This window comes from Cyanistes caeruleus, chromosome 7 (assembly GCF_971803275.1).
Source record: "Cyanistes caeruleus chromosome 7, bCyaCae1.hap1.1, whole genome shotgun sequence".
Lineage (NCBI taxonomy): Eukaryota > Metazoa > Chordata > Aves > Passeriformes > Paridae > Cyanistes > Cyanistes caeruleus.
Genome location: NC_141707.1, coordinates 32,418,836 through 32,441,545, shown reverse-complemented (window position 1 = coordinate 32,441,545; position 22,710 = coordinate 32,418,836). Strand labels below are relative to the sequence as shown.

The 22,710-nt window shown below is 39.1% G+C and overlaps 3 protein-coding genes across 12 annotated transcripts in view; 2 read left to right on the top strand and 1 right to left on the bottom strand.

The window, feature by feature from the left end:
* Positions 1-5,538, top strand: part of FAIM (Fas apoptotic inhibitory molecule) — a 7,642-nt gene extending 2,104 nt beyond the window's left edge. For all 6 annotated transcript variants that reach the window (XM_086896398.1, XM_086896394.1, XM_086896396.1 and 3 more), the window contains 4 exons: positions 141-276; positions 638-866; positions 2,280-2,329; positions 3,693-5,538. In XM_086896398.1, the coding sequence (XP_086752524.1) occupies positions 166-276; positions 638-866; positions 2,280-2,329; positions 3,693-3,842 (540 nt within the window). In that variant the 5' untranslated portion in view covers positions 141-165 and the 3' untranslated portion in view covers positions 3,843-5,538. The remainder of the gene's footprint in view (positions 1-140; positions 277-637; positions 867-2,279; positions 2,330-3,692) is intronic.
* On the bottom strand, positions 5,453-15,810 carry PARP9 (poly(ADP-ribose) polymerase family member 9). Of its 5 annotated transcripts, none has more exons than XM_086896367.1 (10): positions 15,669-15,810; positions 14,472-14,511; positions 12,914-13,749; positions 11,337-11,561; positions 11,044-11,256; positions 10,230-10,290; positions 9,434-9,796; positions 8,492-8,640; positions 7,601-7,766; positions 5,453-6,404 (listed from the first exon to the last, which is right to left on the bottom strand). In XM_086896367.1, the coding sequence occupies exons 1-10, from the start codon at positions 15,702-15,704 to the stop codon at positions 6,067-6,069; spliced, it is 2,427 nt and encodes an 808-aa protein (XP_086752493.1). In that variant the 5' UTR covers positions 15,705-15,810; the 3' UTR covers positions 5,453-6,066. The 5 variants fall into 5 exon arrangements, with proteins under 5 accessions (XP_086752493.1, XP_023787096.2, XP_023787098.2 ...); XM_023931328.2 differs by lacking the exon at positions 15,669-15,810 and adding an exon at positions 14,699-15,061; XM_023931330.2 differs by lacking the exon at positions 15,669-15,810 and adding an exon at positions 14,882-15,061.
* Positions 14,932-22,710, top strand: DTX3L (deltex E3 ubiquitin ligase 3L). The gene is made up of 5 exons (XM_023931331.2): positions 14,932-15,197; positions 15,635-15,855; positions 17,766-19,394; positions 20,079-20,296; positions 21,559-22,710. Exons 1-5 carry the CDS (start codon positions 15,023-15,025, stop codon positions 21,626-21,628), a joined length of 2,313 nt encoding a protein of 770 aa, XP_023787099.2. The 5' UTR covers positions 14,932-15,022; the 3' UTR covers positions 21,629-22,710.

The window sequence follows — 22,710 nt, the reverse complement described above, 5'->3', positions numbered from 1 at the left end:
AGTTCTGCAAGCTTATTATTTCAAGTCTCATTTTTTATTTACCAAAAGTGGCTTGCCCAGAAGCAGTAAAGCCTTGAACTGCAGACATCAGGACTTGACCTTTCAATGACAATTAATTTATTTTGTTGGTTTCTCCTTAGGTCTCGGTACAGCCACTTAGAGAAGATGACAGATTTGGTGGCTGTTTGGGAAGTAGCTTTAAGTGATGGTGTTCATAAGATTGAATTTGAACATGGGACCACTTCAGGAAAGCGTGTTGTCTATGTTGATGGAAAGGTGAAATTGTTATATGCTCAAATGCAGTGATACAGATTATATAAGTGCACTTCCATGCAACACACACCACCACAAACAAAAGACTAATAAATGCAAGTGAGGTACATTCAGTTAATTACATAGTTTAATAAAATGCATCATTCTTTTTTTCAGTTCCAGTTAAGGTGTGAGTTATTCATGAAATGCTTTGCTGTCCTTGGGCAGAGGCACTCTGCATACAATGAATGCACCGTGTATGCATTCATTCCCAAATAATGATTCAGTACTGAGCTGTCTCCTGAGTTCCAGATAAATTTTTTAGTATTAAAACATGCACCCAGGTTTTTTAATTAATACCCACTGTCTTTGTTTTCTTCTACAGGAAGAAATAAGAAGAGAATGGATGTTTAAATTAGTGGGTAAAGAAACATTCACCGTTGGAGCTACTAAAACTAAAGCTGCTATTAACATTGATGCAGTCAGCGGCTTTGCCTATGAATATACTTTGGAGATCAATGGAAAGAGTCTCAAGCAGTATATAGAGAACAGGTTAAAAACAACCAATACTTGGATATTGAACTTGGGAGGTACAGACTATAGAATTGTTCTAGGTAAGTAAACACTGAGTGACTACATATTGCTACCTCTGAATAAACTTGTCTGCAAAAACGGGTTATTAAGAGAAAGCACAGTTCAGTGGTAGCTCTGTTACAGTATAAAATCCTGGGGGATCTGGAAGTTTGGAATGAGATGCCAAAGACAGTCTGAGAAATAACGCTCTTGTTATACATGTGTGAGCCTGCAGCAGCATGGTCTAGATTTGGAGGGGGAAAAAAAAATTGGGAGGCATTACTGCTGCTGCATCCATAGAGCTGTGCCCTAGCAAAGCAGTTCTCCAGGTAAAGCCTATTACAGAAGTTTCACCTGCATTGTAATCAAACCTCATGTGTGTCTTAAGTTTGTTCAGCAGATAGCCAGGCTTTCCTTCCAAAAATCATCAGCCATGATCAAGAAGTATTTATCTGAAGTGAAACAGTGTTATTCCACATTTTTGATAGATTGATGAGCATCCTATTTTCAGCATTGCTTCTTATCTACACACTTAAACTAAAACCTTCCAATGATGTTCTTTCACTTTCTTAATAGCAAAGCAATACATTGCTTCTCTTCTGCCCCACCTTTCCCAGTTACATTACAAGCAGGTGGGAGGAAGGGATCCCATGAGGAATTTGTCCATGGCATCTAGTGGGAAAACTTCCACTGGGACATTGCTGTATGGTTAGAGCTGGAGACAAGAGATCTCAGGCTATGATTTCTTCTTAAACCTCAGGACAGAATGAACAGTCCTAAGATGAAGGGAAGCAATGAAGAAAGACAGTTTTAGTGCCAGAAACAGATAAGTCTCTTCACAGAATTTTAATCTCCCTGTGCTTACTGGAAAGGCAAGCAGGATTCAGCTCTCTGCTAATGTTGTGTGAATGACAGTGTCAGTAAAGGGAGTTACAGAGCAAAGTAATTTAAGTAAAAGAATATTCTGTTTCAAATGCAAAAAAAAATAAATCTAAGATTGATATTTAAAGTGGTACTTGGTGCTTTCAAAATCTTAAGAATACAAACAGTCTGATAGATGTTAAATAATACTGCTTTTAAATTGAATTGACCTGAAAAAAGAGCTTTATTGAATAAACAGCAATCAAATAATTAGCAGAAATTACTTCACTTTTCTGTCTTTTAATCTTTTCAGTTTAAGGCTGTCAGAGTATCTCTGGCACTATTCAGAACAACACAGTATTAATAGCTAGGGCTACGGAGGGTTAAAAATGTATATTCAAAGCAAAACAGAGCCTCCTCTCTCTCCAATGTGAGAGCAAACCCTGTAGCTCAGGCACTACAGCTACTTGGGAACTTCTTTTGGGAATTGAAAGTAAAATTCAACAATAGATTTTTTAAAATCCCTAGATCCTTGTTTGTAGCGAGAAAAAAATACCTTGTTCTTTCTACTTTGTTTTCCTTTTCCTTCACAGAAAAAGACACGATGGATGTGTGGTGCAACGGTCAAAAAATGGAAACAGCGGTATGTGATCCTTTCCAAAGGCTCTTCCCAGGCTATGGATCTGTAACCAAAGCTTGACAGAATAAGCCCCAGAGGGGCACATTATCTCCCTTTACCAAAGAGGCCAAGGCAGCCAGGACACTCCTGGTCTGTTCAAAATGGCCTTCACTGAATTTTATAATGGGCAGTATTTCAGTTCAGATACCAAACCATCTGCTTGTTTAAGGATAAATTATACTTTTCTTTCCCCTTTTTAGACAAACAAAGAAATTAGAGTCAGTTGTGCAGGGTTTTTAGGGAGAAAAACTTCTGGGGATTGGGAAGGATTTGAGTTTGATGCAGAGTGTAGAGCCACTGCATCCAAACCTGCTTGTAACAGTTGTCACTGAAAGTTGAACACATATAGTCTAGTATGACTCATGCTTTTTTCCATCTAGAGATGTTCCTAATACTTAGGGCTTAAGAGCCTCATTGGAACAAGTCAAATCCTTTATCTTGATCACATCTGCATTGATTTTTTGAGCAGGCTGACATCTAGGGGGCTTAATCGGTTTGGTGTATTTCTGCTTATGATGGCTTTCAATATGCACACCAGGTAGGGTGTCAAAGTTTTTACTGCTGCTAAAAGGAAGCCCCTGGATGAGTACAAATTGTAAAATCAACAGTTCTGCTATACCTGAGAGTAGGATGAAAAGATTCACCAAATGTTTGCTTAGTAATCAGTGAAAGAAACCTCCTTTCTGTAAATCAGGACTTCTGCTCCTGATGGCTCAGCCTTTTCTGTAATATACTGAGAGCACTCAGAGGTGCCCTTGCAAGCTGTGAGTGCAGGTTTAGTACCAAACTGTGCTTCCATTAGAGCAGCACGTGAACTGTTCTACTGTCACAAACATGACAAAAACACAGCCATGTCTGGCAAAATCTATAACAGGAAATTACAGAACTGCAGCAGGAGATCTATCCAAGATATACAGCTGTTGTATCGATTCAGGGATCTGCTGTGGAAGGCATCCTAAATACTTCACCTTTCACTGCTGCTTGAGCAAAGGTTTGTGTGACACCTACTGGCTGTGCAGCACAACTCGGCAGGATGCTGCCTCTTCATGTTTACTGACATGAATCAGTAACAAGGATTCACAAACTCCAACTTTACCATTTCTGATTGTGTGAAATTTTCATCATGGTCTGATATGCACAAATCTTTAACTGGGCACCTTGACAGAGCCCTGCCTGAGATTCAGCAGCCTTGTTCAGCTTTTGGGCAGTATTTGTCACAGGTACCTAAAGCTGCTGTGAGAACAGCAAGTTATCTTGACATTGATGCACTCGAGCTTTTCGTTTATTGAAATATCACCTGTTTTTATTCTTGTCTCCTTTCTCTCAGGGTGAATTTGTGGAAGATGGGACTGAAACTCATTTTACTGTTGCTGACCACAGCTGTTGCATTAAGGCTGTCAGTAGTGGGAAACGAAAGGAAGGAATTATTCATACCCTTATTGTGGACAACAGAGAAATCCCAGAGGCTGTGGAATAGCCTCTGGTTAACTGATTATAGTAGGACTAAGATCAGGAATTTTCAATTACTGTGGTAATTATTTTAATATGTACTACTTGGTACATCTAGTTTGTGCTGGGTTTATTTTCTAGTTTCTGTACATGGAATTATTCTTGTTGAGGACCAGATGAAAATAATTATGTACAATCTCTTACATTACCAGTTTTTAAAGAAGCTATATATATCTAGATATATAGCATATTAAAATGTGTGGAGAACACTGGTGAAATAGAAATTATACATCAGGAAAAAATCATGCTATAATAAAACTAAAGATAAATATTCAGTAACACTGAATCCTTAACTACAGGTGTATGTGGAGGGAAGAGAAAGCCTATACTGGGCACAGGATTAAGATGTTAAAAGCTTTCTCTATAATTATTTTTCTATTAACCTGACTACAGACTTTTTCACATGCAGTTAAGGGTAGTAACATAGTTAATAAAGAGGTTAATAATGAAATACATAGTTACCAAAACTTGTGTTACAGTATTAAATTAATACTGAGTTGTGAAAACTGTTCTCTATTCCCACTAGGAGCAAGATGTTACATTGTGCCAAAAAAACACATTCCTTTAGGCGTTCTGAAAACTGATGCTGTAGTTAATAAACTACAGAAGATAGTAGAAGAAAAAAAAAAAAAATTCCTGCTATGAAACCTCTTTAAAAATGGTCTCTTGAAGCATGCTGACATAAGAACTTACCTCTGTTCACTGCTAACAAATCTTAAATCTACAAATATGTGTTTTCATGGCAGTAATGTGTGAATCAAAAATATAAGGAAGAAGGGAACAGAAATGGAAAATAATTAGTTACTTTAATGGAATAGTTAAAATAGGAATAGACTAATTCTGTTTTCAGAATTGCAGCATAATTTCCAATGTCAACCTTTGGATTTCTTGAGAACAAAACTCATGTGTTAGACTTACACTACAAAACTACCCTTCGCAACTGCAAGCACAGCTAATCTTAAAAATAATTATTAAAAACCCTAAAATATTAATATATTAATCTAAAAGTTTATTTTGTAATTGTTAAAAAAAATCCACTTGTAACCTCAAAATTCAGAATTAAACTTTTATAACTTAATTTCTTTTGGACTTGTGAGTGGTTCCTAGCACTACAACTACTAGCTCAAGAGTTGCAGGTGCAGTACAAGCATCCTGGGAATCCGTTAACAAATTTTTTGGAAAAGTTTTATTGAATGCTAATTTCATCTGTGTTTTTGAGATCAGGCTGCTCCCCATCAGCGGGCTTTACTGGAGGAAGTTTCCATGTACCCAAGTGCTAGACTGAATCCCCTTTCACACTGGAATTACTGCAACAGCCCTTGGGCTTTTCCGTGTATTTGCTTCACGTCACTGCAGAAGTAATGGGGGGGATACCTGGCTACAAGGCTGACAATTTAATCTTTAAAAGATGTTGGTAAAGGTAGATTAATTGAAAAATAATTTCAAGCTGTAGCTTGAACCAGTTCTCTACTATTTTGTAGCCTTTCAAAGAGATTTAATGTTGCTGAGAAGTCTGAAGCTCATGTACAGTACAAATCACATTCTTAAGACTATAGAAAAATACAAGTTAACAGATACTGACATTCGTACTTTTTATTTTGAATATGTGTATCTACAATGCTTGAAGTAAGTAATAAAACCAGTATAGCAACCACTGTAAGAAATCATGAAGTATTGCCTCATGTTTGTCATAACTGTATGTAATAGCATGTCCCTAAGAAGCAAACAGCTCTAATCTTCTACATTCTCCCATCTTAAGTCAAAGAAAATTTAAGAATCAAAAGGCACAACCAAGATTTCTTGTGTTTCCCTGGCACATGCAATATCTCAGATTAAGAAAATGCAGTGGAAGAATGACAGCCTTCACAACCATGAAGTGTAGAGTCACAAACTGAGATCACTTTAAGAAATAAAGTAAATGACCACGTCTGTTAATTGTTAATGCTAAATGTTACACTGTATTTTGGGATGCTTTCCATTCTGCTTCCATTCACTGATTCATTGATATGCATCAATTCATAATTTTATCCTAATATCCTTAAAGTATTAACTAACTCTTTTGTTCATGAATATTTCAGAATACTTTTCAGGAAGCACTCTGACCATAGCACACTACTAAGCAGAGCATCCTCTTTAAATCTAAGCACTACATTTTGTTCTCAGAGGGTCTTCACCATAGCTACAATTCTGCTTTATTCCCACTGAGGATCCTGCTTGCTTCCTCCAGGAGCTAAATACCTCTTGGTCAGTGGGGAACAAGTCAGCAAATACTGTGGAAGGGCTGCAAAACCGTTGAAAATGACAAAGATCTCGGGACGGTGTAGACTATCTACTAAACTGTCATATAATGTAAAGCCATTCCTCTCCACTGCTGGTGGCATAATACAAGATGGCTGGCCTGTAGTGCATGAGCCAGTTACTACATCAGCCTCAAACACGTATATTTTAGAATCTGTTTCCCATGTAGCTTTATCCTTGCTCAGGTACCTTGGGTTCGTTGTAAAGTAGATGCCAGCTCCGTATTTTTGTTCTGGAAAGAGAAAGAGAAGTTTTCAGAAGACAAAGCATTTAGCAGATGGTTCTTTCAGGGTGATAGTTCCAAGAGACTGCTGCTTGATTCAGGGTTACAAGTGATGTGACTGCCTGCCATCCTTTCGGAAGGTAATTTGCATGGAGTGGCTCTGATGCTTGCACTGACCTCCCACTGAGACCAGAGCAATGACAGCTGATGGCCATTCCAATTAACTGCTACTCCAGTGGTAACTGTTCAGATTTACCTGCTAATCCAGTGATTGAATCATCTGGATTAGCAAATAATCAAGGTCTAAAGGATTTATATAAAATAAATATATGACTCACACTTCAGCCATCATGTATGAGGGACTCTGATAAACAACAAAGGCAGCAAGATCTTAATAACGCAAACTGCAAAAAAAAGCTTTGAGATTTATATGAAAAATGTCACATGAAGTGCTGTTACAGTATCAAATGTAAAAGTGCAAAGAAATTAGACCATCTTACTGCTTTTAAAGTGTGTAAATGTGCCATGCAGATTGCATAGACAAAGAAAGGCAAATCTGCACTTTTTGAACAGTTTATTGCTTGAAATCCCATTCTGAAATTGACATGCAAAATATCACACACTTCAGGATGAAGCACTAAATGCTTATTCTTTCCCTTTCTGAAAGCGTATGTCCACTACATTGTCTGCTACAATATTTCATGGAGTCACAACTTTCTCCAAGTGTACCTTACTCCAAATGGCAGCCCAAGCAATAAGATTACCTGCTGTCTCTGACTACACCTGATCTGAACAGGGGCCTCAGGTGAATGATCCTCAGAAGCCTCTTCCATCCTCAGTGTTCTGTGATGCCCTTCCACATGCTTTATAGCACCAAGCTGCTGAATGACATGTTTGCAGCAGCTACACAAGGACACTGACTTTCTTTACAGTGATGCAACAAAATAAAACTTTGACATGAAATTATGTGTATACTAATAATTCAGTGTTTGGGCTAGGCTTGAATTCAGGCTTATCTTCCTAGAACCTTCCTGGCTCTAAAGTATCAGGAAGGGAAACCTTACTGTATATAATAAAGTAAGCTCATACAAATCTAAATACAAGAAACAGTTCTTATTTAGGAATGCCATTTTTTCTAATTTTAACCTGAGTTTAGTAGTCAGTCACTGTTCGTTTCGATTAAAGATGCCAAAGCAAGTCATTACCTTTTGGTGGAGAATACATCCTATGAAATCCAGTTTGGCAAACTGAGCAACAGAACTCAGCAGGAACATCCTGGTACAACTTGTGAGTTTTTTTGGAGCTACCATCTACCTTTGTTTTCATTCGTTGGAATGCAGCAGATAGAAGTGGATTATGTAACTTTTCAATCTGTAACATAACAGACAAGCATAAGCAGATGGAGACAGTTGCAAAATCCGTAAATTCTTTTATTCAGGCTATGTTCTTCAGCGTAAGAACCTTTGCTTTAGCCTGTATGCATTGACCACTTAGTGGACAAAGTATCTGAAGTGTGCAACTGATCCAAAGAAAAGAACCATACCACTATCCCATGCCTCCCATTGAAACCACTGGGAATATTTCCTGGTGTACTGACTTCCAGTACTGTTGCAGAGTTGTGCTGAAGAGATTGAGTCCACCGCCTGTTTGGTAAAGCAGTGATACCCAAGTATGATTCCAGCTTTAACACATAATCAGGCAAATTCAGGTGGTAATTTTTGGTATCAAGCTCACAAAAAGAAAACAGACACTGACTTAGTGTCCTGGAATGCTGTCCTTAATTTACCATACCAATCTCATATTTCTCAAGAGTCCTATAAAGGGGCATTTGAAGCATGAAGTACAAGGGAGAACATACAGTATAATTAAAAACACTTCTCAAAATTTAATCACTTTTTTAGTGATTATTTGCATTATGTTTAAAATACTTTTCATTAGGATTAAAGACAATCTGTTTTAAGGATGAGGTTGATTTGATCTTAATTTTTAAAGACAATGCATTGAAATAGTTCATCTGAATTTTTTAAGCTTAGGTGAAATATGTTAGTTCAAATATGTGAGCTGAGATTCAGTTTTTCCACTAATATCCTCTTTACCCTGAGAATACGAAGTCCAGCTTTTTCAAACTCTTTCTGTCTGTCTTTAAACTCCTGGAGGTGACATTCTACTGGTGAAATCTGGATGTAGTCAGTGGTACTTGTCTTGTGAAAGTCTTCTTCTGAAAGCTGGTCTGCTTCTGGTTGGCCTGGATATGAATAAGGGAGTAAAATTTTCATCTATTGTAATGTCTGAAGCAAAGGCAAAGGAGGCAGATCCACTACTTTGGTTGATGGTTTAGTTAAGAACAAAGAATTTTAAGTGTTCTCTGAAGTAATGTCAGAGGCTAAAATTGAGAGGGACTAATATACATATATAAATGTATATAAATATATTCTATTTTTCTGCATTTATTATAATGAAACCAGGGAGAGGAGAAACCAAAGGAAAGCAATTTATATTCTCCATTACACCTCTCCACATTTGAGCTTTCACATAAAGGTATATATATTGAATGATTATCCAAACATGAATTAAAACTGATCATTCAGTAGCTTTCTGTAATGCTACTAGTTGTATCAGTTGTTCATGACAGCCAAGTACTCCACAGTGGTCCAGATGTAGCCAGCAAAAGCTCAGCAAAGGTGTGTGTTAATTAAGTGCAAATTTTGTAAATCTCCAGTGGCCAGACTTTAAAGTGAAGGTATCCTGGAGAGGACTCCACTACAGCTGCATATACATCATGGCCAGCTCTTGTATAAATTGTGCCCAACTGGGAAAACTGCCAACTGAGTGACTACAGCTAACAAATAGCATTCCAGGGGCTCACATGATAAAAGTACAGGGATATCAGTAATTAAAGCAATACTCAGTATGTGTGTGTGAACTGAATGCATATCTGTCCACCCTCAGCAATACAGAGATATATGTTGCTTCATACTTGACTTTGTTTAGGCACTTATTTACTTAATTAGTGTTTAGGCACCATTTACTTTACATACACATTAAGTTGAGCAGTTTCTCTTGTTCAGCTATAGTCTTCTCTTGCACACGAAGCAGTAATTCTTCAGTTGCAAGCACTGTATCAATCAAAACATCAGGAGGGCCCTGAAATTTCAGTCTTGCTTGTCCATCTCTCACTTCTTCTGATACACATACACTAGAAGGCTGCACTCGAGAGAGTTCTGCAAATTCCTCTTTACCAAGGCAAAAAATGAAGTTGTTTTCAATAACAGCAGAGCGACTTTCCTGAATTTGCATTACATTTTGGAGCCATGATTCTGCTGCTTCCAGTGCTGTGGGTGTGCTCCCTCTAAGTTCAATCACGGGTTCACTGCTTGCAGTCTGACTGCCTGGCTCTGTACCTGGAAGATATACTTTCTTTAATACAAGTGCATTGGAAGAGTGAAGAGCTTTCAAGGGCTGACAAACTCCTACTTGTAATCCCAGCTGTACAGTGCAAGAAACACACCACTCTTCTGGTATGCTCAAAAAAGAGATTATCTACAAGGAGGTAAGGTTTCCAGGACACACACACACACATGGAGAATTTATCTGCCTTTCACTAAATTACTTCCAAAAAGTTGGGCAATGACAATGTGTTTTAAGTCTTAACAGGGACAGTGCAGTTCCATCCCTATAAATGTAAAAATACGAAGTGCTCACAAGTTTTTGCTTCCTCCTCTTCCCAAGACACATACGTAAATACTAAGTTCCCAGTTTTAAAAGAATGTGATTACAGATTCTCAAATTGGGACTATTCATTTACTGGAAACACCCCTTCTGTTCATTACTTACTCAAAGGATCACTTCTGTTTTCCAGTTTGCATTTTGCTGAATAAAATTTTCTCAGGACAACCTTGAAAGATAAAAGTTTAGGAGCAGTTTGCAATTGCTTATCAAATAAGCAAATAATTTCTTCAAAACTCTGATAGACAAACAGTTTACACCCCCACCTGATTGTGAAATTGTTGGCATTTGTCAGCTTTTCCCAAAATGTTATTCCTTACAGTATCAAATGCATTCCTGTTCTTCTGCATCTCCTAAGGAAACACACCTTACACACTGAATGGCACCTTTACCAGCTCCTTGTGGTTGTGGCATATCTCATGCAATTACATAAGATAAAGGTGTTCATTACTTGCAGTTTAATGATGATGCATCCTTACTCAGTTTTAAAATCCAGGTTATTCTCCTTCCTGTCTGCTTGAAATCCTTCTGTTAGCTCATATAATCTGTTGATAGTGTTTTGCCTTAGGAGCTCCATACAAGAAACCAAAACTGACTGAAAATATTTCCTGAGGAAGATTATTTGTTCCTTTATAAGTTAAGAGTAGACTCTTTCTTATACATTCACTGACAGACATGAGAATTTTAAAGTTCTCTCCCTTTTTTATTAGACTACAGGCTGAAGACTTCTAGTTTAGTGAAGAGAAAATAAGTATTTGAAAAGATTGAGTATCTATTAATGTGAGTATTAAGTCTCATAAAGGGATCTGCTGCTCACAATTGCTATTAGCACAGAACAGACTATCTTCATTTTTAGTCATCTATGGAAATATTTTTCCAGTTTAGTGTTTTCCTTATGGGTAGTTAACAACAAATTTTGTACCTCATAGGCATCAGGGTCATCTGGGCAAACGACAATCTGCACTTCTTTCTTCTTCATAGGATATGCTCTGGAAAAATTTAAAACTGCTTCAATCATGGTTTCTGCCACTATGTCAACAGGCAGCTCTGGTGACCAATTTACTGGAAAAGAAACTGAGGGAGATGAGATGTCCTGAAAGTGATCCAGGCATCTTTTCACTGCATCCTTCACTTCCTGCAGGAAAAACAAAATCTTTCAGTCCTCACATTACCCAACATGAATATCCATTAAAATCCAAAGTAAGCAATCGTTACCTCACACTGCAACACCGGATGCTGGCATTGCAATGCCACGTGCAGTACAAATGTAGAGGTCAGCTCATGCCTTCTGGATACTATGGGCTCCTTAGAACGTGTTGGATGTCTCAAATGACACTGAAGTTCCTTCCGAAAAGCTGGACTCTCTTTTTCCAGCAGTTGTCTTGAAGATTGAGAGGAAGGCTCACCCCTTGCATCCAGGGGATTAACAATGGCTGTATTCTGCAAGGAAAGAGTGCAAATTTCAATGTACTTCAAACTAATTATGTGCAAGATTTGCTACTAGAGAGAACATTTTTTCTAACTACAATTCCTGTACAAAGGCCTGACTTCCACAGATCAGCTGCTTGAATTTTCCTACTACTTACTACTACAGCACTAGAATACATCAAATTACACACCTTGCAGTGGCAGTTCAGAAACCACGAGCATGCACAAAGCTGTTCCAGTCATCAAGAGTGTATTGAATAGAATTATTACTCTCACTGTCTAAGTGACTCACGTGCCAATTATCAACAGGAGAGAACAATGGATATGGCTGTCATCCCAGCCTTAGGGGTAGCAAGACACATCACCAAACTAGTGGTGCCAGTACACATAAGGGAACTGCAAAGTTATGATTGTTTCCAATACCCAGTGGAAAAAGCAGATTCCCATATTAGGTGCCCTGTATTTCAAATATGGAAAACACAAAAAACTTGTTTACACAATGCTGATAACAGCAGAAATTGTTCTAACCTTAATTGTTGAATATTATCTAAAGACACAAGAACATGCTTTCCTCATGGCCTTGAGAGCATGTGCATCTTGCAGTGCTGTAGACTTGGTTAATAAAATTCCCTGCAAGGTCAACTTCGTGATCCTTTGTTCTTACACCAAAAAAAAACCAAACTTCCTTTTCAATTATGATACCTCTTTAAAATAAAAACACATTTCTTTTTTTAGGATATAGTATTTGCTAAAAATAAATGTCATTCCTGTGATGTATTTGCAGTCTAAGAGCTCTGTGACTGAGGTCATATATTTTGCATCAGATTTTCTAGCTAAAAAGTTAATCAATTTAAGTAATGCCCTATGTAAAGGTAAGGTGCATATCACCTGTGTAAGTTATTTTCTGCTGTTTCAGTGTTTGCTGAATAATTCCAGTAATGGAGTTATGAGAACATAAATTACAGGAAGAAAAAAGAAAGGCAGAAAATAAGAGAACACTTCATGGAGCACATGATAAAATGTGAATTCTTAAGATAAGAAGATAAGAATAAGAAGAATAAAATAAGAATAAGAAGATAAACCTTCACATGGAGATGTATTATTAAATCATTCAATCTTTAGCTTCTTCCTATTATAACAGCATGTACACAAAAATGAAATAAAACATTCTGAAGTTCAATACCCATTTGGACAAAAAACAACTCCTTGCTACTATGATTTAATCACCACGTGTAAATTCTCATCAAACTGAGATGAAAATCATTTAGTGGACTGACACAAAATGTGTTCTGAAATCTTGGGCTCCAAATCCCACAAGGACTTGAAGGCAACACCATGTTCCACAAACTACAGGACAGACTTACCTTCAGATTTTTAGGGTATTGTTTTATGATGCGCATGCGAATGTTTCCATGTTTGAGGTGAGTCGGAAACTGGCTTGGTGAAGCTGACACAGTGTCTTCAAGTGAATTGGTATCACCCAGAAACTTTTCACAGGCCTTCTTTATTTCTGCAACTGTGGACTCATCAATGTTCACCAGGCGGATCTCCCTGAGACAGCTTGGTGAACTTGCCTCAACAAATTCCTTTACAGCCATTGCTATCACTTGAGAACACAAATCAACTGGGAAGGCATAGATACCTGAACTCACTGCTGGGATAGCCACAGACTTTAAAGCTTTTCCTGGAGCACTAACATAATGCAGAACATTCAAAATAGCTATCTGAAGCAGGTAACAACATCTTTCTTTTTCACGAGAATTCCACCTTGGACCAACTGCATGAATAACTTCCTTACAAGGAAGCATCCCTGCACCTGTCACTGCTATGTTGCCAACTTGGACTCTTCCATACCTTTGAATATAAAGATCGCTTTGCTCTTGTATTTCTGGTCCTCCAGTTTTTACAAGGGCAAGAGCAAGACCTGCTCCATGTTCAAGATACTCATTGGCTGCATTCACCACAGCATCAACCTTGTGTCTTGTGAGATCATCCTTATAAACACAAATGTCAATGCCTGACTTTACTTTTTTCCTGTATACTTCAACAGTGCATTCCGTTCCTTTTCTGAAGGCCAACGTACAAGCAAACTTTTTGGAAATGAGAATATTTAGACAGTTCTCTCTTCTCTTAAGAGCTTCATAGGCATCTTTACTGATGGGGATCCTCAAACTGAACTCATCCATTACCATGCTTGACCCTAGAATACAGAATATAAAGTGAAATAGAAGGAATTACTATCAAAACATTTATTTTTATCTAGAAGTGTGGTTTCTAGGTCTCAATTTTATCCTACTGTCATTGCTAAACAATATTTTTTCCACACTCTAATCTTTTCTCTCCCCTTTTCAGAGGTTCAAAACTCAGGATAATTTAACTGTGCCACAGAGATCTTATACTGAGTTTTAATTCTGTGACTCTCATTTGGTCTGTACTTAAAAGACCACAAGCAAGTTCTTTCTTTTATGGAACTTTGTATGAACTCGAAAAGTCTTTTTAAACCACTTCTTTTAAGGAACAGATTTTACATTATTACTATGGCTATACAGCCCTCTCCTGGCAGATGTCAGCAGTACTACAATGCAGCAGTTATGTTAATTAGTTTGAATCAATTTAAATGTACGAGTTTTATGAATTTTCCTCCAGGGTATGCTTCCAGCTTGCAAAAAGTCTGACGTTTTGCACTTATAAAGTATCTATGCTGACTCATTAAAACACTTCTGAGATCTTTCAAAAGAGAAACGCAAGCAAGTCCTGTTGAACTAATTAATAATAATGTTGATTCATAACCATGTCTATTTCATATTAATTATAAATTTCAGGTTGCTTTTGGCTTTTGTTTTCCAGTTTGCTGGCTGTAGTTGGCAGTTTTCAGCTTACATACAACTACACATTTAGCAGACGGCTAAATGAGGGGCTTACCTAAAGCGGGCTTCCATCTGAAGAAATCTGAAACGTAACTCTATTGTAATAAAAAAAAAGGAAAAGAGAAAGTAAATGCTAGCAACAAACGTGGGCTGCCTTTCTACAGGAGAGATTCTGTAGCAAAGCAAACCGGCAATACCAGCTTTTCAAATATCTGTATAAAGTTTTCTCGTTTTTAAAATGTTGCTCGGAGCTGCGGGAGCTCTGAGGGTGAAGTTAGCCACAGATTCCTCTGGCTCCGGCGAAGTTGCAGGAGCGAGAGGCCGGAAAGAGTCATTCCCGAGCGCCGAGCCAGACGATGGGACTGTTGTGCTCCCCTCAGCCCCGCAGGGAGTTCCCGCCGCACCCCGAGCCCCTGAGGCAGCCGCCGCCCCGGACCCCCTGCGCCCCCTGCCCCGCTCCGCTACCTGAACGACCCCCATGAGCCGGGCGGGGCGGATCCTCAGCGCTCGGAGCTGAAGCGGGAACCGCGGGCGGAGCGGGGAACGAAAACGAAAGCGGGTGGCGGAGCGGGAAGCGAAAGCGAAAGCGGGCGGTGGAGCGCGATCATGGCGCCGCCGCCACTGCTGGTGGGGCTCAAGCCTGCGCCCGCCGCCGGCGAGAAAGCGAACCTCAAGCTTCAGGCATACTTCCAGTCGAGAAAGCGGTCGGGGGGTGGCGAGTGCAACGTGCACCCGGGCCCCAAGCCCAACACCTACTGGGTGCACTTCTTGAACGAGCAAGGTATGGGACGGGAGTGGGGACGGCTGTGAGGGGACTGGAAATGGCCGCAGAGGCACCATTTAGAGTCCCGGGGCAGGGCGGCTCCGGGGCCCCTGGTAACTATCACGTTTTCGGGTAACTTTATCAGCCTTATCTGCCTTTGTCCAAATTCATTCGGGATCTCATTGATGCATATAAATATCTCAAAGGCGTGCCAGTGGTAGCCAGTGACAAGAAGGAGCAGGGGGCATAGAATAAAACACAAGACATTTCACGTTAACATGAGGAAGAAGGGTGGCAGAGCAGTGGAACAGGCCACTCAGGAAGGCCGTGGAGTCTCCGTCTCTGGAGACATTCCAGGTGACCCTGCCTTGGAACTGGGATTGGGCGGGATGATGGCCAGATATTCCTTCCAGCCATAACAGTTCTGTGATTCTGTCATTTTAAAATTACCACAGATAGGAAGAGTGTGAAATCCCGCACAAAACACACCTTGGATTTGGGTGCAGAACGCCTGGAGATAGTCATCCTGTCTGGAGAAGGGGACTCGGGCAAGAACCAGCTTACAGCGCAGGCCTCTGTCAACTACAGCGTCGCTGCCAGCCCTTCCCTGCCCCAGCGGGCACAGCGGGACAATGGTGGCTTTGGGGCTACAATAAAGGAAGACCTTACCAAAAAGGTACATCAGGAAGAGCTTGTCACAACTGCCCTGCTTGTAGTTCCATGAGTCCTCTATGTTGCACTTTAATATTTTGTGCCAAAAAAAATGTCAGTTATGTGATCTTAATAAAATGGGGTCCAGGAGTGACATTTGAGAGCAGACCAGAAGTCAATCTACACGTCTCTACAGGCAGCATTTTTCCAGCCTGACTCTGCCAGATGCTGACCACTATTCCCCAAAGCAGCACTCTGGCAGGTTTCAGGGGGTAGTATGCATCAAGTATGCATCCCAAAGTGCAGAAGAATTGTATGAGATTTGATCTTTCCACCTACACAGACCTCGAACACTCCTCCATCGTTTGCACCTTGAGGCAACCCTAATTATCTCCCTCCCTTACTTCAGCATTAAAAAAGTCTGCTGTGATGTGATGTAGCACTACAGGTATGATTTTAGACACTTTGAACTAAAAATTACACAGAAAAGATCAGCTGTGTTTAGGGACAAGGGGTAGGGCTACATAGTGTGGATACGGCTCTACCAAGATGCTGGTATCTGGCTCAGAGGGTTTTATATCCTGTTTTGCATGGTAACATAGATGTAGCTTTTGAGGTATAGCATGTGCTAACATAGCAATTACCTGGCATCTATACTGCAAATTTCCCTATCCTCCTGTCTGTATAAAATAGAGAAGTGAACATGTATGTTGCTATTTTTCAGAATCTTGCTTTCTGCCCTAACCCTTGGAGTTACTAAAGCATGACTTCTGGGAAAGTTTTAAAGAAAGATAATAAGTGAAGATTATATAGTCTAATATTAATAAGATCAATGAAATATAACTTATAGGTCATGTTAAAACATGTTGTGTCTGTGTAACCTGGCTCTAAGAGGACAAATAGATTCTTTTGGGGATCCTTGGCAAAATAATAGTGGCACTAAGATGTCATTACAAGTAAAGCTTTTTGCTTTTTAAAAAGAGTTTTATCATTAGCGTAGCATAGAGTTAATGATCAGAATACCACAGGATTTCTACAAACAGAATCAGTGTAGGACAGTTTTATAAGTAGTGTAGCACTATGTTTGATATTTGATAGCACAGCTTAGCGTATGGTTTCTAGTCACATGGACCCTCTGCAAATCATGTCAAATCTTAATACTTGGGTTGCTGTATTGATAGAACAATCACAATCTAGACTTGAAAACACATAAAAGCATATGGGTCATCCAGTCAGTCCTCAAAGGAAGCAGAGAGCAGTGGAAGTCTCCCTGGACACCAAGGGGTCCCATGGGTTTCACTGACCAGCCACAGCTTTGGTGTGAATTCCCAGTTAGGACTTGTAACTGGTTGATCTTGTAGGCAGTGCCATCAAACCTGCCTGCTCTGTGATAGGGTCAACAGCAGCTGGTTGGCAGGGTAGCTGGGACCTTCAAGGCCAGTAAGGAGGGCACCGGTCAGCCTGGTGCCCAGAAACCTTGAAGATGATAGGGAGGGAAAGAAAAAATCTGTTTGCTTTGTCTACTTGGTACGCAGGACTTTTAGGGCCTGGTAATGATGGGAAAAGGGCCTAACACACAGTGAGCTCAGCTGCAGAGGTTGCCTGCCTTTAGTTACGCTAATCCTGCTGTCAGAGGTTGGGAGCAGAGAGTGCTGGTCACAGTCTCAGCCTAAGTAGCAGAGTTATTGTCTTTCCTCCTGCAATGCTGGTGACATTAAGACATTTCATTTTTGCTGCTGACTTAGAAGCAGTTTGTGTTACTCACCTGCTTGTATTGTTAGTGTACACGACATAAAGAAATACCGTGTGCAAACTTGTTTGTAGTGGTCTGTCACTACTGGGATGGACAGAGCTTCTCCTTGCTGAAAATACAGAAGTAGCAGGCAGAGAACCTTAGAGAAAACTAATGTTGATGTATTCTTGTCTTTTCTTTAGATATTTCTTACAGTATCTGCTACTTTGAATACCAATATGTTCACTGAAGACCAAAGGGAGAAAATTGCCATTATATGTCCAAACTTAAAGAGAGAAGGAAACCCTGCCATGGATGGCTCTGAGAAATTGACAGGAGATTTTACAGATATTGAAAAAGCTTATCACTACTTTGAGGATATCCTTGCAGGCAAAGACCCAAACCATGATTTTTCACATTCTGAATGTAGGAGTGGTTTGAAAGATGAGATTGGCCTGAATACTGAAGAAGGCAAGAACGTTGAGGATATCCTTGCAGGCAAAGACTCAAACCATGATTTTTCACATTCTAAATGTAAGAATGGTTTGGAAGATAAGATTGGCCTGGATACTGAAGAAATGGATGGGTTGATCGTTGGGACAGCTCTCTATGAGTATTTTAGTCATACCTGCAAAGAAGAAATCAAAGAGCTACACAAAAGGTTTGGAGTGTGTATAACAACCAAAGATCATGATGAGAATAACACATTAATACACATATCTTCTGGTAAAAGTCCTGCATTATTACAAGCAGCTAGAGATTTTTTTATCAACATTTTTCAGGGAGCTACAAAAGATCTGACAGAGGAAAAAGTTCCCATAACAAACAGTTACACATTAAAAGAGACAATAATGAAATTAAATAAAATGTTTAGAAATCTTCTTGCTAAAGAGGAAGGGAATCATTTGCTACTCCGTGGTCCAGGGAGTGAGATTTTAGCTGCCAAAAAATTTCTAGCAGAGGAAGATGAGAACTGCCAAGCTGATATGAAAATATCATCCGAATGCTACAAATACAGGAATGGAATTGAAGTTGATGCTTCTATGTTTAAATTGTTAGAAACCATATTAACCAAAGAAATTGAAAACATAAATGACAAATTTGATACACTGGTAGAAATAAAAGAGAATTCATATGGCCAGAAGGTCATAATATTTAGGCCTAAACACAAAACTTCTGATATGTCGTCACATGCTACTGAAAGTTTCATCAGTGCATTTCAGAGTGCCTCTGCAATGTTAAGAGAAAAAAGCATGAAGCTTTCAGAAGATCAGAAGAAAACTTTAAATAAACTACTTAATGCTAAGAAATTTGAAGATTTTAATGTACAACTTAAGAAGAATGAAGATAAGTTAATCATAAGAGGCTTACCAGACAGTCTTTATGCTGCTGAAAAGTACATGAAGGGTTTTAACATTGAAGACTCAACACAAACTAAAAACAGGGCATCACTGTCCTCTGACCTCAGCTATCAAGAAGCTACAGGAGCATCTGAGAAGTCCATTGTTAGGCAAAAGAACAGTCTTTCTACTGGAGGACAGACTCAGGCAAAGACAGAAGAAAAGGAAGAAGATGAATGTCCTATTTGCAGGGACAGAATTGAAAATAAACAAATACTAGAAAAGTGCAAACATGCATTTTGCAAAATTTGCATTGACAAAGCCATGACTTACAAACAAGTTTGTCCTGTTTGTAATACCGTCTGTGGAGTCCTGATAGGAAACCAACCAGAGGGAACAATGTCAACTAAAACAATCAGTTTCTCTCTTCCTGGTTATCCCAATTGTGACACTATTCAAATTGACTATGCTATGAAGGGTGGTATTCAAATGGTAAGTATACTTAAATATTTCTTAAAGATATTTTTCCCACAAGAAAACCAATATTGAATATAAAATTAATTATTTTCCCATTATTTTAATGCATGTTCAGACAAAACTCTTTTGTTTTGTACAAATCTGCAAGTATTTAATTCAATATTTTTGGCTGCAATTAAGTAAATACAGTAGGAATGAAATGATAAGATGGTCAGCCTCTATTTTATATGCACCAGGACAGAGATACCTGTCTTTAATTTGTACATTGGGAATAACTGAACTGAAATCTATGTAGTGATATCATATAAACAAAGTTTTGGGAGTATAATGAGTATTTCTGGAGCATTCTCTTTGCTGTGGATGCCAATGGACAAAAATAAATAGTGGGCTGGCTTGGTGAGAGCTTTCCAGGTGACAAATCTCCTTATGTTATGTACTTGGGTTGGTGTCCAGGACTGAGAATGGAGTAAACTAAAAAGTCATGGGTGTAGCACCATGCATTTACAAGAGAAAAGTTGGAAAAACAAATTTAAAAATAACAATGGATGCATGAATGATGGCAAAAAAGTGCAAATGAAATTTGCATGAAAGAAAGTATCTAAAGAGAAAAAAACTCAGAATCAAATATCAGTCATGCTACATTTTTCTGTATGATTTAGGATGTACACTGTGTTTTTGTTTTGTTTTTCTACAAAACAGAGCAGCCATCCAAACCCAGGGCAGCATTATGGGCCAGTTCACCGAACAGCGTATCTACCTAACAATGAGGAGGGGCGAGAAATTCTACAGCTCCTCAGAAGGGCCTTTAACCAAAAATTGATTTTCACAGTGGGGCAGTCACATACTACTGGTGAACAAAGTGTTATCATATGGAATGATATTCACCACAAAACTGCCATGAAGGGAGGACCTACCCAGTAAGTACTCTTCTCTTTATGCAATATTGTTGTTACTCAGATGTGTCAGGAAGGCTGCCTTGAATATTTTCCACATTTAGAGCTTTGAGATTTTGTCACTAACAGAGTGATTGTGGAATGCCCTATGGATCCAGATGTTAATCACCTATTTGGACAGTTGGAACAAGGATGAGCTTAATGTTCTACTGCCTCTCAGGCTACTCATTCACCAATGAGTCTGTAAGTTAGTTAATAACTGCTTTGATTAGAATATACAGGACAACAAGCTCTTGATGATACCTAAGGCTGGACTCCTGATCTATGCCTCTGCTGTTACCTGCTGCTCTGCACCAGGAGGTGCTGGTCCATTATGATCCTGGTAAAGATGTCACTCAGACTCTGTAAAACATGATTTGAAATGCTGCTTAACAGAGCTAACAGCAGGAAGTGAGATTGTAGTACAGATATGGTCATGCCCTTCTAGATGCTTGGAACCATGAGTTGTGCAGCACCTAGTGGGTCAGGGCACAGGACACAGTGCCAACCCTGTCCATAAAAAAGGTTACCCCATTTTGGCCATTGAAGCTGTCAGAGGATTTTCTGAGTAGATGACAGCTCTATCCAGCATTTCTTGAAGACTTGCTGCACTTAAATGAAAGGAGCAACCACCAGTACTTAGTGTGAGCCACCTGCAGCAGAGACAACAGGGAGTCTTGGACCAGTCCTTCCAAGCTTGTTGCAGCTTCTAAGGGGCAGGTGATGGTCCTGCAAGCTCTAAAGACTTGTGTCTAGATCCTCCTGACTGTGTTAGGGTCAAAAAGAGCAAAAAGTATCAGTTTTACTTTATCCTCCACTCTGTGCAAATTCTCTCTCTTGTTTATCACTTGCTTTGTATGCAGTTCTGGTGCTGCACTACTTCAAGTCCGGAGGTGCCGGTGCTTATGTTTCTGATTTGAATGCTGACTTGAATATGCTTCAGGTCTGATTTTCTTTTTTAAAAAGATGTATACCCAAACACCCTGTCATTTTGAAGTGAGACTCCAGGCAGCTTTCAAGTTCATAGTGTCAATTTGAGCAACAGAATGTAGCAGCTCCTTAAGTTTGTAGCTTTATGCTGTCTGTATTACTTCTGTGACTGGCAGTATGGGTCTGTTTTCTCTCTAGGGCAAGAATGCATAAAATTTGTAAAGAGATTTCTAAAAATATTTTGATGAGATGGTTCTGTAGAAATTGTCAAGTGCTTCATTGCAGAAATAGCCCAAACAATTCTCTTCTTCTCCTAGGTTTGGTTACCCGGATTCTACTTATCTGCAGCGTGTTCGATCAGAATTGAAAGCAAAAGGAATTGAATAAGGAAATATATCAATTCTTAACTCTTAAGTCTAATAACTGAACATAAAGCAGTTAATGTACTATTCAAGCTCTGAGGGAAGTTAATTTAACTGCCAGACTTAAATCACTTATACTTCTACAGCTAAGAAAAGTAATCTTTTCTCATCAAAGAATGTATGTTCTTTTCACAAGTCATTTACTTCCCTATATATGTAGCCTTTACAGAATTTGGTTCTTGTGAGTGTAGTATCAGTGCTGTTTGCACTTTGTATATCTTGCTTTACCAGCAAACCTGATCTACACTTTTCCCCGCACCTCTTCAGTTTGATTTCCAAAACCCTTAGATCTACTACTGGCTTTTATTAGATGAAACACTTCTCTTAGCTTTGCATTATGATGTCTGTCAGCATGGCTAGCATCATGTAACCCATCTAACCAAAAAATTGTATGCAGCTATGAGAGTGTTAGCTGTGATAAGGCTATAGACTTTTGCTTCTTTTCATGGTAGAAATGGCCTTAGTGATTTGAGTTTTGCACATGAAATTAGCCATGGATCATGTACAAGAGAGTGCATGGATACTACTGTATTTTCAGCTCAGCAGAAGTGCTGAGTACTGAGAGCTGCATTGGAGCAAACAGGAAGTAACAGTGTCTGTGGCCATATCTGATAGTGGGTTCCTGGTTCTGTGCCTGCAATTGTGCTTAAACTCAAATACAACTTTTAAATCGGTTCTTCAACTGTAAAACTGTATTCTTTCAATTGCATCCAATATAGGTTTAAATAGTATCATTAAGATACTCTGCAGTGCCTAAATAACCTGCTAATTGCCTATGGTGGTGGTGTGTCACATGCACAGACATAATTTTTAGTGAGTTGAACCATTTCTCTAAGGCTATTGAACACTAATAGAGAAAATACAAAAATACTATGTGTGTTTCTGCATTCTTCTGTACAGATTTTTCCTCCTTTTTGCAATACATATAGCTGTATATATTTTTTTAATTTAGGAACTTCCCTGCAATACCATGTTTTGGGGCAGTTTGGACTCTGATAATTGTAATGAGAAAGAGGGAGGTGGGAGAATAAAACCCAGGAGAAACAA

Excerpts from the sequence above, each read along its gene's own strand:
- PARP9 (XM_023931328.2), bottom strand. The coding sequence starts at position 14,896 with ATGGGGGTCGTTCAGGTAGCGGAGCGGGGCAGGGGGCGCAGGGGGTCC. Across the intron at positions 10,291-11,043 it reads ATGACCCTGATGCCTATGAG|GTTGTCCTGAGAAAATTTTA; the intron begins GTACAAAATTTG and ends TTATCTTTCAAG. Across the intron at positions 7,767-8,491 it reads CTGGACTTCGTATTCTCAGG|ATTGAAAAGTTACATAATCC; the intron begins GTAAAGAGGATA and ends GTTATGTTACAG.
- DTX3L (XM_023931331.2), top strand. The coding sequence starts at position 15,023 with ATGGCGCCGCCGCCACTGCTGGTGGGGCTCAAGCCTGCGCCCGCCGCC. Across the intron at positions 15,856-17,765 it reads AGGAAGACCTTACCAAAAAG|ATATTTCTTACAGTATCTGC; the intron begins GTACATCAGGAA and ends TCTTTTCTTTAG. Across the intron at positions 20,297-21,558 it reads ATGAAGGGAGGACCTACCCA|GTTTGGTTACCCGGATTCTA; the intron begins GTAAGTACTCTT and ends TTCTTCTCCTAG.